Below are 17,580 nucleotides of genomic sequence, written 5' to 3'. Positions count from 1 at the left end.
AGATCCCTATTAGTTGTATATTCTTAGTTACAGCACTCAATATGTATGAGAAAATTGCCGTTTGAATAGCATTTTTTGCACAAAGCTTAGACAACACACAGTCGTATCTTGTTTTTAAATCTACAAAAAAAATATTTTCTACCTAATTCTAGATCAGTTTCCGTTTATATTCGGTCATGTTACAACTCCAAATTAAAGATATTTTTAAAAATATAAGCTGTGACTTGGAACATACGTTAATATTAAGATATTAAGACGTCTCTTTTTTTGTTAAGCTTAGTTAATTTAACATTGAAAGATAAGCCCCGTTAGAGATCCTATAAAAATTAATGACAAACATCTTAAGGCAGACCCCTGATTGATAAGAGAAATTGCAGATGCCTTAATATTGACCAATCGAACGTCCATATTCATTCTCTCCAAACTTCGCACCTAGCAATAATATTTATTTTGTTCCTTGCAAAATTATTTTAATAGTCTATTAGATATTTCTATATGAATTCTGTAGAATTTAAGTTTTTAAGAATATGACTAATAAAGTAACTATCAGGTTAAATAAATTATAGTTAATCAAATACATTTAGCATAATAAAGATTTATTATTGATAAAACAGCAACAACCCTCGCATTAGCTTAATAATTTTAATGTTTTTTTATTATACATATTTTATAAATTAAAAAATGTTATAAATAATATGTGATTTGAAGAGCACTCCTACCTTCAATCTGATATCCAAAAGGAACTGTAAAAGAAAAAAAAAATCTATGGAAAAATCATAATAATAGCAATAATATAAATTATATATCATATAAAAACATCAAAGACAATAAACAGGCAAAACAACATTGAAAACACACACTATATATTATATAAAATAAATATTTAATTTAGTTAGTGAGATTATGTTTTATTGATATTTATTATGGTTGTATTTGTTTTGTGCTATACGCTTGTATTTTTTTATTTTTTTGTTATGACATAACAAACCTAAGCCTAATGCGTTACAACGGGATAAGCACAATTAACAACTACTAAGTAAGCAATGAAACACCAGACTGACATCAAATTCAGTAAATCAGTGATATATATTGTATTATTTTTTTATTATCTATGACAAAATTCATCTATAAATCTGTGATAATTGATCATTTTTTAAATTATGTTTTAATTAATAATTCGTATTTACCGGCCACGATAATAAATAAAGGATTTGAATTCAGATTTTTTAGGTATTAATCACATATCATTTATCTTAATATTTTTTTCTGAAAAGGTATACTTTTTTAGTGACGATTAATACAAAAAAGTCACTGCTCTCACGTGCGTGAACATGTATGCATTTTCGAGAGCCGAAACGAAATTACACATTCACTGTGAACATTTCACCAGCTGAGCGTTGAATATTCATTGACATTTGAATTTTAAACCAGTCAACGCCGACGGACCATGACACCACTAGATGCCTGCACTACTGCGTTACTGGTGGTGTATTGAAAAATATACTGGCGTCAACGCACAGTGGTTGATTTAGATATTTTGTGAGGAAAAACATTGTAATAAAACAATAAATATAGTTATTGAGTGGACCGTGCTTGTCGAATATGACGTTAGCTTTTAGCGAATTCCTTTTGTCGTTACTGTAAAATGCATACATATTGCGGCAATTTTTAAGGGTATATATTCTATTTATTAAACACGGAAAATGGTTATATTCTGGGGTTTAAGAAATAGTTTTGGTGGAGTTGAAATTAGTCTAAGAAACTATATATGACTTGATTTAAGTTTTTACAACTTTATTTGTGTCTTCACGTCGGATTTATACAAATAATGGTGTATTTAAGTGGATGTATGCTTAAATATGAACTAGATTAAATTTAGATATAAATTTATTTTATTCCTATATATTCGCTAAATTGACCACAGTGCGGCGATACAAATTCAGCATGACGATTTACGAGAACGACCCTTTGGGATTTCAAATTGTGAACGCGCTTCCAGTGCAACTTTGTCATGATTGATTTTTGCAACGACACAAATACATTATATTTACATTGCTATATTTTCATTCTCAATCAAGCGTTGTACTACACCTTTGTTTACATTAAATTTGGCAGCACTCTAGTGTTGAATTTACAAAAAACAATCAAACATAGAATCAGATTTTCCGAACAAGAAATATTATTATTAATAAAAAAATGTATTCGTAACAATTAAAAAAATATAATTTTCCGTACAAAATAACATCCACTAAGAAGTTCAAATGTAGAATAAATATACATTTAACCAAAAGATAACAATCAAGAAGTGTATATTCTGAAAGTTAAGGTCAATATATTTCTCAATTAACAAAATTTATTATTAGAACTATTTTGTATCATTATTAATAAAAAAAATTTGCTCTTTTAATTTGCTGTATTCAAGTAATCATATAATGATACAGTATAGATAACTGTCTAGCTAATAATATTTTTAATAGTAAATAAAAAAATCATTATGTCAATAAATATTAAAAAATATAAAAATCTACAAAGACAGAAATTAATTAGATGTTCCACATCCACTCGAATCTCGACTTTTTCACTTCTCGTAATTATTTCAAAGATGGAAACGTCTCATTTTAAATTTAACGCTCGATCTATCGCAAATTATGCCTTGCAAATTGCCACTTTCGATATTCTAAAATTGAGTCATTACGAAACGTAAATGTCTCAATCTAGACTTTTTATGCTGGGCGTAAAAATACTTTCCACCACCAGTCAGATGTGATTTTGGCTCATAATCGAACGCATCATGAAAAAATGATATAGAATTAAACATATACATATTTTATAGTTGGGTTTTAAAGTAACAATTTGATTACATCTATTAAAAATCAAGTGATAATGTATTAACAGGTTTAAAAATATAATTGATTATGAAAGATAAAAAATATATATCGCGCATATAAGATAAAAAAATAAAACCATGTCTTTATACAAAGATATCGTCAATGTGATGGATCTGGAAGGTCCGAGCTTACGATTGTGTTTTGCTGGCGACAGAAAGAAACAATGGTCTTTGAGAGTCAACAAAAGAAGTACTTAAACATAAGCTAATAATACTATTTAGATACCGAAGTAATTTTTAAAAAAAAATTGCACTCTTTAGAAGTAAACTTTAACCACTACCTATATTTTTATTTCTTTTTAACTAGATGTTTGTGTATATGTAATCTCTGATACAAACAATAAGCAAATTTTATTATTAAAATACTAATATTTATGAATAATATTTGAAAGTTATTAGTAAAAATTATAAAGCAAAATAAGTAAAAATTGTAGCGATTTCATACTTGGTTAATGAAGCACTAGTTGAGTTAAGGTTCGCGTGATATGGCAGAGTTTACATGAACTTTGTATTTAAAGTGTATGTTTAAAAGTCGCATAAGACTCGCAAGTTTTGGTCCACATCAACAAGCCTTACCATGTCCGACTTCCTACCTAGGTTGTCACAACACCATTTATGGTCTTCAGTGCCACTAATGATATGGATATGGTATATCAGGAGGAGATAAGTAAGGCAGTCGCACTCCATGTACATAAGAATCACTTTCACGGAGAGGACAAGAGGACAGATTTTCTGCTCTCTTGTGCTCTTTGAAAATAAGCTTTTGTTGCAGATATCATGGGATTTCATAATATATTTAACTTGAAACTACATGGAAAAATAGTGCTTATATATAATGCTTACACTGCGTAAAAATATAAATTGTGTTTTTGGCTAAATTTTTGAGTAAGAAATTACTCAATCTAGGGTTTAAATTTAATACATTAAAATTATAAATATTATACATATTTATTTAAAAAAATTAAATAAGTACACTTAAAATATATACTATTCAATTTTTGAAGAACAATTTGATTAAAATTTACTGAATTTTAAAAATAAAATTCTTTGCAATTATTTCAAGTTGATTTTGGTAAATCATTAAAGGTTTTAAATAAAATATATTTGAAAGAATTTGTGCCAAACTTCACAGATAATGCTTTAGGGATGTATAAATCATCGGCAGATTTAATTTTGCAGTTATGTAGCTGTTTTATGAATTTTAATTAAGTATTTATAATATTTTTTAAGTTACCATTATTGATTCATATTTTGGTAGAATAGTTGTAGACAAATTTTAATTTATATAAATATTTGTTTTGTGTGAGCATCACAAGGCAAATTTAACAATTTTTTTATAGCACTATTTTGAATGACCTAAAGTAATTTTAATTTAAAAGTATTTGTAAATCCCCTAGCACAAGACTATGTATAATAAACGCTTAATTTAGTTTTATAAGATAATATATTTTGAAACCTATATAATTTTTTTAACATTGATAATTTTTTTAAATAATCGACCTGGTTATGATAATTTAAGTTTTTATCTAAAAGTAGATTTAAGTATATTATATGATTTTTTTTGGTTTTGATTGTGATTTTAAAATTATCCTTAAATATCGTATATTATTTTTTTTTCATTAATCGTTAATTTTTCTAATCCATTAACTAATATGAATCAAATCACTGCACGTTTCTTTGCATATCTTTGTATGTTTTAGAGTTAAATATTCTATAATTAGCATACAGTTGAATACTTCTTGGAAGTTTACATGGGGTTAAATCATTTATGTATAGATTAAAATAGAACCCTGTGGAATTACACACTTCACCACCTCACATTCGCTTTGTGTATTATTTATTTTACTTTAATAGCTTTTTAATAAATTTAGCGTTGGTTCTACTATTTAAATATGTGTATGATTTACTGTGTCAAAAGGTTTTTTTAAGTCTATAAATAATGCTAAAGTTTTATTTTTTTCGTTTAGGTTTTAATGTAATTTATTAATCTAATCAAAAGTTGCATGTTTGTATTGGATTTTTTCTAAATTTACTTTGAAAATGCGATGAAAAAATCGTGTTTTTAAAAGTTATATATTAGCTATAATTAATTCAGTAATGTTAGTGATCTTCTTAGCATCAGCTTTGTATAAATGAGTTATTTTGGCAATTTATTTTTAGGCAATCGAGGAATATTTCAATCAAACATTTATTAAATAATTTTACTAAAATAGGAGCAAAAGACTGTTATGCTATCAGAACCAGGCGCTAAGTTATTTGTTTATATATGTATCTTATGACTTCTAATTTAAGTTATTTGAAATATAAATTTTGCAATTAAGATAACATGCTTATATTTTTTGATCTGTGGTTAATTATATAATATTTAGAATACCTTTTTGACTTTTTTAACTTTTGATATATGTCGTAATATTTTTCCATATTAAAAATTTTATTGTAGTGATATATTTTTTTTTCGATAAGCAGTTAGTTAAGATAAAACTTGTGATGACAATTATGTATATTTTTAATTGAGTTATTTAGATGCTTATTTAACCATAGAATGATACCTTTATTTTTCCTGATTTGGAGACACAAAGAAGATAGTATATTGTAAGTAATATAATATTAGTGAAACCGATATTATAAAGAGTATATAAATACTTAAAAATAAATATACTGTTTAACTTGTTTTAATAATTATTATTTTTGGACAATAGATACATAAAGATTTTAAACTGTAAAAACCCTGTATATAACTTTCTATAACCATTTAAAATTATCATTTAATTTATTTCTGGCTAGTAATTTTAGCAAAAATTCAATAAAATAAATATGTTTCTTATCAAAATTACTCTTATTTACGACTCAATTCAATCGAAAATTACCGATATTATCATACAAATCCCCCGGGGGAGTTCCTCGCATAATTGCTACGATTCCTTCCGTGAACAATGTCGAATTATCCTTCTCAAGCGATGCGTCTTTTCGCTCTCCATGGAAGCATTGCGTTATCCGAGACTCTTTTTTGGTACCTATTTACAAGCAAAAAAACGCTCTGATAATTTATTTACAGTTATAAATTCGATTGGGTTTCGTTTGTGGGCATTGTCGTTCAAATCCCCGCTCAATTATCTTGATTATCCCGAGTGTTCCCGATTCGTGGTCCATTGTACGGCACCGGCCGTAAAACGAGCCCAAGACTCCATTATTCGACAGAATTAATTGCGACGATTGTGTTTAATTATTTTCGCTTGTAAATGCGAACGCGCTACAGAAATCGATCCGAACTTTCAGGGAGTCGAGAAGAATCGTGCGTTTATGAAGAGCGGCACTTCCGGTGTTATCCGAAAGGAGTAACACAAATCTATATTTAGAACTGTTTATTTCCTTCTTGAAATGTTAAGGGCGAAAAAGGGTCAAAGAAAATCTTTTAAAATATGGCGGCTCTATTTTTTTATATGACTAAAACCGAAACCATACCAATGCCCTGTGTAGAATGCATAATCTAGGGCAGCGGTTCTTTACATTTTCAAAATCACTAAAGCCATAAAACTAATTAAAAAAATGTGTATTACCATATCATTTGTAGAAATTTTAACCACCTGCACAATTATTTAAAATATAGAGGAAATTTTAACGAATATTTTGAACATACGAAAACACGTCTCCAAAGTAGAGCCACACTCAGTATTTTTATAACAATGGAAGAGAAACCTTTGTGGAAATAACTGGAGATAGCACATTATTAACCCATAAGTACTGCCGAAAAAACTATTCTAATTTTAAAGAACGCGCGCTGAATAATACATTTTAACATGCGCATAATACTATTGTTTTTTTACCCTTTAGTTACCGATCGCTAGCCGTAGCAATGCAACTGACTTGCAAACATATTACGTTGAACATAAACATAGAACGTTGTATTATAAGTTAATTTATGTGTTATATTATCGCCCAAATAAGTAATCATAATAGTCGTCAAATATAATATTCGCAGATATCAGTTTATCTCTATTAAAATATATTTAATATCTAGCCGTCTGCAATTTCGTTAAATACAACGATACAAATAAAATAATTTAGCTGCGTTCCACAGAACACCGGTTAAGAATCCATTGATCTAGCAAGACAATCCCCTTAATTCCATAACCGCTTCTGGGAATTTCAATCATCGCAAAATATTACTACATATCTAACTAACCAATCTCTCAAACCACCTGTTTATTAAGCATTTGTTTTTACTTCCGTGTGTATATTCAAAGACATGTAAAATATAAATGTAACGCGTAGAAAAAAATGTTTAGAAAAAGTTTTTTTAGATACTAGTCAGGGTTTCGACAAGGGGATTAAAAAGGCACTACCTTATTTACAAAGTCATATGTGAGCGATAAATATTTTATAAATATCAAGACCAATCTGTCCAATAAAATCTGGAGTACCTCAGGGCAGTGTTTTGGGGCCAGTATTGTATTGAATATATACAGTAGACTTCCCAACTAGAAATAGGATTACCTGAGCAACCTTTGTTGATGACACAGTTATTATGGCTTCTTATGGGAATCCGAATACGGCGTCTACTTATTTCCAAGAAAACCTCAACAAAATACTAGAATGCGTATTTAAAAAATAAAGACAACAGACAGAGCAAAAATAAGCTATGAGTTAGAAGCCTTTGCAAAGCAAGAAAGCATACTACGCTTCTGAAAATATCATACACTACGATGGTCTTAGTGTTTTTCGAGAAATATGTAAAGTATAGATTTTTATAGAGAATTTATTATTATATAAAATTAAATTTGTAAGTATATTTTTAAAAGGTTTAAAATCACTGCCATTTATATAACGCTGCATAAGTAATGGCGGATTCATTAATGGGAATGACAAACATTGTTTACAAATTTTTAACACTCTAACTAGCCTTATTTTTGCTTAAGTAATGAAAAAAGACACTCAAATTAGAAACTTTTCCGAATGTATTCGTGCCAGATGTTGAAAATATGTATACTTTCTCGGAAGATCGAAAGTATTTGAATGGGTAACAATTTTTTGTGATTATCTATTTCTCTAACCGGCCGTCGGTTATATCTTTGTTTTGGTGATCTAAGATGAAATTACGCATGAGAATCGCCGAATGCAAAACGATCTAGAGATAATTTTATTTTTCGATAATCCAAAAACTTTTGTTTTTGTAAATTAATGATCGCCGGAGTGGACATACAAACTGTTCCACTTTTATGGCGTAAATATATTTTGTTAGTGTCCAAGAAAATATGTCTAACATTCTCATCTGCGATTCGCCAGAGCTGTCTCAAATCAACATTATAAAATATGTGACACTTAGTCGAAGGTAGGCAGACAGAGAGTCGCGGCGAATACAAAAACAAAAGTAGGAAGACGCACTAAAAAAGACGCACGAGACACATCAGTGGATCGTCCAACATCAACATATCACGACAGATCATAGCCGACAATAATACAACTCGGCACTCCAGCGAAAATTTCAACTAATAGCAGTATCTACAATTCCATATAAAGGTGAGAATTTATATATGCTTATAAAATAAACTACAATAGTTTTTTAAGCGTCTATTTTTTGTTGAAAAGCCACGCTCATTGAATTTCAAAACACAGAAAATTTTATAATTCACAAAATTTAACCATTTTGAATTATAAAATAAAAAATATACGATTCATTTATGTTGTAGATAATTATAAATATTCGTACTTATTTTATTTGAATTATTTTCTATAAAAATTATATTAATTGGTTATATTTAATAGTAACCATGTTTTATTCTAATTACTATAATCCAAAACATGGTCACCATTAAAATACAAACCCCTATCTGCGAACAAGATAAGGATTGGCAAATTAGAATTAGTCCGTATTTCGAAAACATTACCAAGTATTTTAAGCACTTAGTTTTATTGCACTATCAAATAAATTGGAATCGGTCGGACACTTTTGGGTCTAGTTAGGCACATCTGTGTCTTATTTGAGATCAAAAAACAAACTGTTTAATTAAAGTTTTGAGAAATAAATACGTAAAAATAATACCACATAATAAAAAATTGAAGTTTGTTTTCTACAGTATTTATATTGAAATTTTTAATTTTAAGTACATTGCGCATCATTAAAAATTATAAATATTAATGTGTTCTGAATTACTAAATCCAGATCAATAAACTACTGCATAAATTTTGTTGAAAAAATGCTTTCAATATAAATATAATTTTTTTGTGGATTTTAAATTATTGTTTATTAAACAAACACTTAATAACTATCTAAATATATATTATACAATAATAATATATAAATATAAATACTTGATTTGTATTAAAAACTGCTTCGTTTTAGTTACTTTTGAAGCATTTTAATTGCAATTTAATCAAACGACAATATTGAAAAATAGTCGCTTTAGTTATACATTGATTTTTCCGTTAACGTTTCATATTATTTAAAATTAACCAACATTGTCAAAAAAGTTCATTTCCGCTATCCAATATTTGCAAGAATAGAATTACTACGAGGAAATTGGACGACCGGAAATGAATATTTCAAAGAGACGATAATTTCATGCTGGCGTACCCTAACGACGTCGATATGGCACACAAAATTGGTGACCTTATTGTCGGTTATTGCTATGACTCGAGATATTTGGTCTCGAAATAAGCAAAACATATGAATTGTAAGGACACATAGTAGCGGAAGAATGTGTACAATAATATAAAATTAAAAAAGAAGATGATTTTCGGGTCCAACTACATACTAAAGGTCTATTAATGCTGTGGACCTTTTATGGTTACCAAATGTTTTTATTAAACATATTTTTCAGGAAAATACAGTGCTTAAATTTGTCTTTATGTGTCTTGTGCACTGAAAAAATAACAATAAAATAAATACGAATTTTCTGGTTTATTTCAGCATAATTATTATCACCGATTAGCTGTCGGTTCTTTACTATTGTGAGGTACCGTAGCTAGCAAGTGTGCGAATACCGGACTTTTTTACTTTTTGAGTTTTAAATATATTATTTTTTTGAAATTGTTACATTTAATTAATGAAAAAAATGAACTATTTTCCCTACGGCATATTTTATTGCTATTAAATGGTTTGGTTAATTAAGCTAATAATAAAATTGTATAATATTTTTTACAACATCTACACAATTTAATCACATTCTTCCATTCCGCTTTTGAACAATAAGAGCTTAATACAATTTTATAACACATAAATTATTATAAAAATCAAAAATAAATGTTACTTGGTGATATTCAAAAACATTAAATTATAATAGTTACTCAAGACAGTACAGTGCGCCACAATTAATTATCGTAGATTTTATGAAATAAAAATTGAACAATCTTTTAACCCTTTGGACGCGTTAATCAAAAATAAATATAATTTTTTTTTTTTTAAATTCAAATTTAACTTTGATTCTGTGTTTAAATGTTCTGATTTTTTAATTTTTATTTATTTAAAATGATATTTTATGTTTATTCACAAAAAAAAGTAAAAAATCAACTGAGCGACTGTAGTCGACTATCGCGTCCAGAGTGATTTTTACGTGCTAGAGATTATGCAAAAAAATGTAGAACTAAGAATTGTAGACTATATTAATAAAACTTTAAATAATTAGTATTTCAGTAATTATTTTCTTATATGAAAAATATTCTAGGATCAAATATAGAAGAAAAAAATATGGACAATATTTATTATTATTTTTTATCTAAATCTAAAATAAGCTAAAATTAACAGATAATGAGATATATTTAATGAGTAAAATTGATACTAAACAACCATGCGGTCTATATGTTATACTAGCTTCGCTCGGTATAAATTTAAACTCATTTTTTATTTATTATAATTAATTTTATTCATCCTGTTATTTTAAATTTATTGCAATACTTGACTATATAAAATATTTTTAGTCTTATCTTCACGTACTACAGTAGCACGTAATCAGTCACCAGCACATCGCTGTGCAGCTCAACTTTTAAATTTAAAACTAAAAATTAAAAGTAAAGAATAGTTTAATTTACAAGTTTCATGTTAATCAGTAGCTCATGGACTTTATAGACGAGATTTTAAGAAAAAAAAATCACATGCATTTCTCAGTTGCATATATTTCTAAGCATCCTAGCACGACAAACTTAATAAACTGCTCAAATTCACACAGCCTAATACCAAATTTCCACAGCTCCACTACAGTTTATGTTGTATTAAATTGTTTGGAGACACTCACGAATCAGTGAATTAAAACAGGACCATTACGAGCAAATTGTTTAGATGCTCAAAGCATTCGAATATTATTAATTCGCTTCAAACGCGTACATTGGGATATGTTCTGCCTGAGAGCACACGACCCCTTTAACATTAACGCAATGTATGTATGAGATTCACGACAAAGCACAGGTGTTAAATTTAAAATACTTTGGAATGTCCTGATTTTTATAAAATTAAATAAACATTTTTAATTAATCAGAAAATAAATTTTACAAAACTGCAACAATGCATATTTTAACAATTAACAAATCATAATTTGAACTATTTATTCATATGCATGTCTATAAAATAACATATATTCGTTTTATTAATTAGGATTTATTGCGATATATTATTTGGAACACAGGCAAATTTTGTTCGATAATGTCGTACTTCATTGACATTTCACCATATTAAATGAACCATAGAAAGGCAAGTTAACGTTACAAACTCCAAATAAAAGGAACGTTATCGATCTTAAACGAACCAGAAGACGAAGTTTGGGCGCACATGCGAAAACACTGAAAGCCATTTCAGAGTCACATTTATTCGCTAAGTCGTTTAAAATTCGTTATTTTCTAACATTGATTCGATTGATACATTTAGTTAGTCGATTTAATTTAACTGAATCCTTTGTTTTTCTAGAGCTATATAACAAAAGGGTTCAAAAAGTCCAGTTAATCACACGTAAACGTAAAATTATATATATAAGCTATCTTTTTTAAACATCACCCGAGTGAATATAAAAATATGTAGTATAATTCCAGTTTTCTAGATTTATTACATTTTTTTTTTATTTATATATAATAGATACATAATGCTCAAATATTTTTGTATTTTCAAACACATCTGACCAGTCTCATAATGTTGTATTTTATAAAATTAGTCAGTGGTATATTTCTTATACATTTATTATTGTAATACATATGTAAAACATTGTAAAAACTATAATATTTATCTGAATGTAATTTAATACATTACTAACTATAATTATACGATTCTTGGAAAAATTTAAAAATAATAAAATCTATTAAAAACATGAAGTTGTACCCATGCAATTTGACCATTCGGATCATTTGTTCGAAACAAATATTGCAATAATGAAAAATAGAGTAATACAGGATTGTTGCCGGATACGTGAACCAATATTGCAGTTTTCATTTCAATTTATTTTTCATTCAACATGAACGCAGTGGAGATTGTAATAAACGATTTGATAAAGAACGCGTTGAATTGAATTTTCGTTTTTGTCGAGATTGACTTTTCATCGGTAGTGAAAAGAGCAGGCAGAGCAAAAGCAGAACAGAGGCGACTCGATTGTCAAAACATTAACAATGGATGCCCGTTCCATGCTTTATCAGTGTTGCCGGAGACGACCGCCCCCGTTTCGTGGTTTTCGTTTTGGTGACCTCTCTGTTGAAACATCTTTGTAAAATACAGAGCAAAATCTGAAATATGAACTCGCAAAATATTTACTCTCAATCTTAAAATAAGTTTATTTTATTTTATATTTAAATCATAATTAATAATAATGCGAAATAAAAATACAAAATTAACACTTTACAGGTCAATTGATTCAGTAGTTAATAATCCAATAATTTTATATCACATTTTATAAAATGTTTTGATACTGGTTAACTTTGATAAGCAAAGCTTAAGTGTCTTTATAGCATTTCAATATAATTAGATATACAGTAAGACTATTAAATTGCATCTAAAATCTAATCCTTTACGGATGGATATAAATAGCATGATAATTTAGTTAAAACTAAACATTCAGCTAGGTAGTTTTAAACCGCTAAAGTAAACTAGCAGCAGATACTAGTCATTCTAAATTATTATTTAAAATTAATAAACAAACATTTACCGCAGAGGTGCCACCGCGGAACAAACTCGTTACCATTCCGTATGGCACAATCTGATATGACTAAACAAAGTTTCAAAAGTTAACCAAACCCCAATCGGATCGCACTGCTTAACTCGCCTAATTTTACTCGGTCAGTTTCCAGTCCGAAATAAGCTAACTTGTTACCCGAAATACGTTTCGCTCGAAAGTAATACTCACACTGTGTATGTATGTATGTATGTAGATGTATAATTATCGTACAAACACACCCAAGAGAGTTTGAATAGAATTGACAATGTCGGATAAACTAATGAAATTACTAAGCTGCTGACCACTTGCTAAAATGTCGGAAACAAATGTCTTGCAAGTTAACTTTGAGGCATCAGTTTAAAGGATACTGTATCTGACATTGGAATAATTTAATTTTAAAACTTTCAAGAACTATTGTTTGTATGTATTATTCGAGTGGAAGTGAAAGCGACTTATACTTGATTGACAACAATTATACCCAAGCCTGCCAAGAGGGGAGGGTAGAGGGGACAAATTTCCGGCACCCGTTCTTCTTGAGGGTTCCAACTCTGAAAAATCATAGCAAGAATATATTTATAAAAACAAGTAAAAACCGACTTCATATAATGAATTTGAACTAAACTACATTTGCTTGAGATGTATCTTTAAACTGATGTATTTCAGATATTAGTTCCTTTAGCCCTTTTTTATAAATATTATACAAGTAATAGAAGGAGCGGAACATCGCCTTTAAAAGCACCTATATTCTAGCTAGTACTTTTACAACAAACAGTATTATTCAAAGGGACAGATTGTAATTTTTTTGAAGCGGCTCCGTTTGTGTTTTAAAAATATGATAGCTATCCTTACCAATATTACTATTAAACCTCTAATATAAGAGAGCTGATCAAAGTATATTCAAACCGAATTTTGATCAATAGGAGAGCGCAAAAAATATTATTACTTCTCCGAAGGCAAAAATTCACGTCAAAAGCAATAAAATCGTGCCGGCGCCGTCGCAGTGGGAACGCTCGGTAACGAGCGTTCCCACTGCGACGGCGACGGCGCGATTTTATTGCTTTTGACGTGGATTTTTGACTTCTGAGAAGGGATAATTATTTTTTGCGCTCTCCTATTGGGCAAAATTTGGTTTATATGTTCCTCATTTAATTATTATTATTATTATAAAATTCATAATATGAACGCTAGATAAGCGAGCGTTTCCACTTCAACGGCAAAGGCACTCTTTTATTGCTTTTGAATTCTAAACAGGGACCTCCTTGAATTTGACTAGAAGAATGTATATCATTTAATAAAATATTTGAAATAAAAAAAATATAAAACGCTAAGACAACGGGCACACCCCTATATCGTAATTGTCGATTGCAACAAAAAAATTGGCGAGCACTAAGTCTCCTTCATACTTGCTATGTGTATAAAATAAAACGTAGCCCCTAAATCATAACTTTTGTTTAAAACTTATGAAAGAGTAGTTCGAGATAATATTTAATGGCTTGGCGCAGTGGGAACGCTCGTACCTGAGCGTACCACTGCGATGGCGACGGCACGATTTTATTACTTTTGACGTAGATTTTCTGAGAAAAAATAATTGTTTTTTTTGGGCTCTCCTATTGGTTAAAATTCGGTTTAGATGTGTTTTATTTGTAATATTGTTATAAACGCTTGATAATCAAGCGTTTTCACCGCTCATTTTATTACTTTTGACATGGACTGGAAATTCATTATATGGCAACACTGAGCAGCAAATAAAACACGAATGATTATCAAGTAAATAATTTGAGTAGATACTATGAGTAAAAATAATTTTTAATTTTTAATTAAAATATTTCGTTTAAAATATGATTTTAGAAAATATGAAAATATGTCGAAACGGTGGTTTATTTTTATATTTATTTGAAGCATAGAAAGGGTTAACTCGTACCTATTATTATTTATTGAAAAAAATATATTCCGATGCTAAAAATTATATAAAATGCTATTTTTGTTATGAGGCCCGGAATCATTGTTTTTACAGGGCCTGGTGGCCCTGACTTATTTTACATTCAGTATATAGTATCTTATTTTATATATCTCGTAAAATCTTATTAATTTCTTTATGGATTTTCCTTCGGTTGATTTATTACGGTACTCCTTGTTTTAGGATATACATAAATAATTAGGCTATGCAAAAACTTAGCTCCTGTTGAATCTGATATTAATTCTAAACGGATATTAATTTCTAGGATACAGAAGCGGACTATATGCCAGATATATTATTTCATAGAAGCTGCGTTGTTACAATAATTGCGGATAAGTCGGATACGGCGACTCATTCGACCTTGTTTATTTCCTTTAAAAAGAAATAGTTATTTATGTTATGGAATATCATAGTTATTAATTAGAATTTTTGTCTTTAAAATGTATTAACAAATACAGAAAAAAAATTACTAGATTATTTATAAAAACATCTGACCAATAGTATTTGCTTGGACAAATATTGAAAAAAATACAAAATAGGGCAATGAGAGTAGTTTTAAATTAAAACAAATTTATTAGTTGTAGAAGAAAAATTGATAGATTAAAAAGGTTAAATGTTTAAGAAATATTGAAGATGAATATTTTGATATTTATAAATAAGTTAGAAAATAATATGTTACCAGAGTACTTTAAAAAGTATTTGATACAAGAAAAATGTACATAGATTTAATACTAGAAATAGAGAAAATTTAAGGATAGTTAGGTATAAGAAAACGTGTACGGCCAGGGGAATTATGAATAATAATATTCCTATGACAATTTGCAAAAATAAAACTGTAACGGGTTTCCTTAATGGAATAGAAAAACACCTTCGTGTATTATAATATTATAATATTAAATATGTTTTTATTTTTTGTTAATGTTATATTTTATATGTATGATTAAATTTGTTTAATATTAAAATTAGCTATTAAGCTAAAATATTAAAAAAAAAGTGTGTGTTGTAGTTAAAGTATCATAGCATAATGATAACAATTTATTCTAAAAGTAAAAATAAATTTCATTTCAAGTAGAAAACTTGATACTCACACATTAATGCAAACAGTGAATCAGCAGTATTTATAGGTTACGTACTGGTTTAATGAGCACGCACAATAAAAAAATATAATGTGAATCATCAATTTTTTTTTATTATATATTATTTTTTAATTTGTAGAAATATTTATATGGTAGTTGACGAATTTAATCTAAAAAGAAGCGCTTTAAAAGCTTAAATAATATAAACGCGTATCTAATGACTGTTTTTTTTTAATTAATTAAACGCATTGGTTCAAGAAGTGTTAGTTCTTGATTGATTGGCATATTTCCATTTTTTTTAGCAATATAAATAAATATATATCATACAAAATTTCAACACCACTTCATATTAAGAGGGATAAACACGTTCTTTAGTATTTAAAAAAACACGTTATCTTCATAATTCGCTTTATCTCTATAGGGATCAATCGATTAATAAACCAAATCTGGCCGACACTTAACAGTCTCACAGACGAAAGGTGGATGAACATCCCTGTGATTTACATCCACAAATCCACATATACACTCAGCTTGATTGAAAAGCTTGTTCTGGTGAAAAACAATAATGTAACGAACGTGTGCGACCTCCGTTTTGTTTTTATGTTAGCATACAATCCAGCTCGTAAATCAACGGCGGTGTTGTCGAGGCGTAAATTTGCGAGAGAACGAACGCAGCAATAACAATACGTCATAGTTTGAGAACCACTTGGGCGTTTCTTTGCAATCAGTGATTTAATAAAGTGTTTAAGTATCATTGTATGTACATATATTAGGGCATTTTGCAATTATTGCGGCATTTTATTTTTAATAAAAATTTAAAGTTAATTTTTTTGGCTAAAAAATTCAATTAATTTAAAAATATTGAAAAACCTATATTCTGTAATACCTGCACTACACTCTATGGAAGTTGGCCAAGGTTGGACAAGGACGGAGAATATAGTAGGTTACTTCGGTTGTCGGCAAACAGACCGAAATCAGAGCTGCTCTTTCGAGCGCGAGTGGTGATATACTTCCCCTTTCGCTCTCTCGCGTGTTAAGTGACGACAGTGAGAGGGATAATGATATGGTTTTTCTCAAACTGAGATAGAACGAGTAGCTCGGTTCAATTTCAGTATGCGCGTAGGCATCCTATGGTTAACACGCACGTCGAGCGCTGCATCGTGGTCACGTGGTCAAGTTATAATACTACATGCTTATCGGGGACTTCAACAGACTCTTACTGACATCTTTAAATATTTTAGGGTACCAAAAGGGATTAATTATATTTTTGATAGTATATTCTTCTAACACATATCGGTATTATATTTTGTTCATATAAAATTAAATAATTAAAAAATAATTAGTGGTACTTGGTTTTGTTAAAAAAAATCGTTTCGAATATCCTTATGTATTTTCCTAGATCGGTTTATATAAATGTCACATCATAACGAATTCTTATTTAGAATCGATGGCGACAAATTCTAGGATAGTCACAGATGTGGTGTTCGTATTTTTATGCCTTATGGCAAAAGCCGACAAAGATTTTGCGTGAATTGA

General features: G+C 28.7%; 1 protein-coding gene across 8 annotated transcripts in view; it reads right to left on the bottom strand.

Annotated features, from left to right (window-relative positions):
- LOC148231685 (uncharacterized) overlaps positions 1–17,580 on the bottom strand; it is a 534,843-nt gene that overhangs the window by 186,994 nt on the left and 330,269 nt on the right. For 6 of the 8 annotated variants that reach the window (XM_088193445.1, XM_088193440.1, XM_088193442.1 and 3 more), the window contains one exon: positions 720–743. The exons of the other annotated variants lie outside the window; for them this stretch is intronic. In XM_088193445.1, the coding sequence (XP_088049571.1) occupies positions 720–743 (24 nt within the window). The remainder of the gene's footprint in view (positions 1–719; positions 744–17,580) is intronic. 8 annotated transcript variants of the gene reach the window in all.

The sequence above is a fragment of the Plectrocnemia conspersa genome, unplaced genomic scaffold (assembly GCF_051122295.1).
Source record: "Plectrocnemia conspersa isolate PC_06_02 unplaced genomic scaffold, ASM5112229v1 ptg000009l, whole genome shotgun sequence".
Lineage (NCBI taxonomy): Eukaryota > Metazoa > Arthropoda > Insecta > Trichoptera > Polycentropodidae > Plectrocnemia > Plectrocnemia conspersa.
The sequence above is the reverse complement of the archived record's forward strand: the minus strand, read 5'-3'. Positions and strand labels throughout refer to the sequence as shown.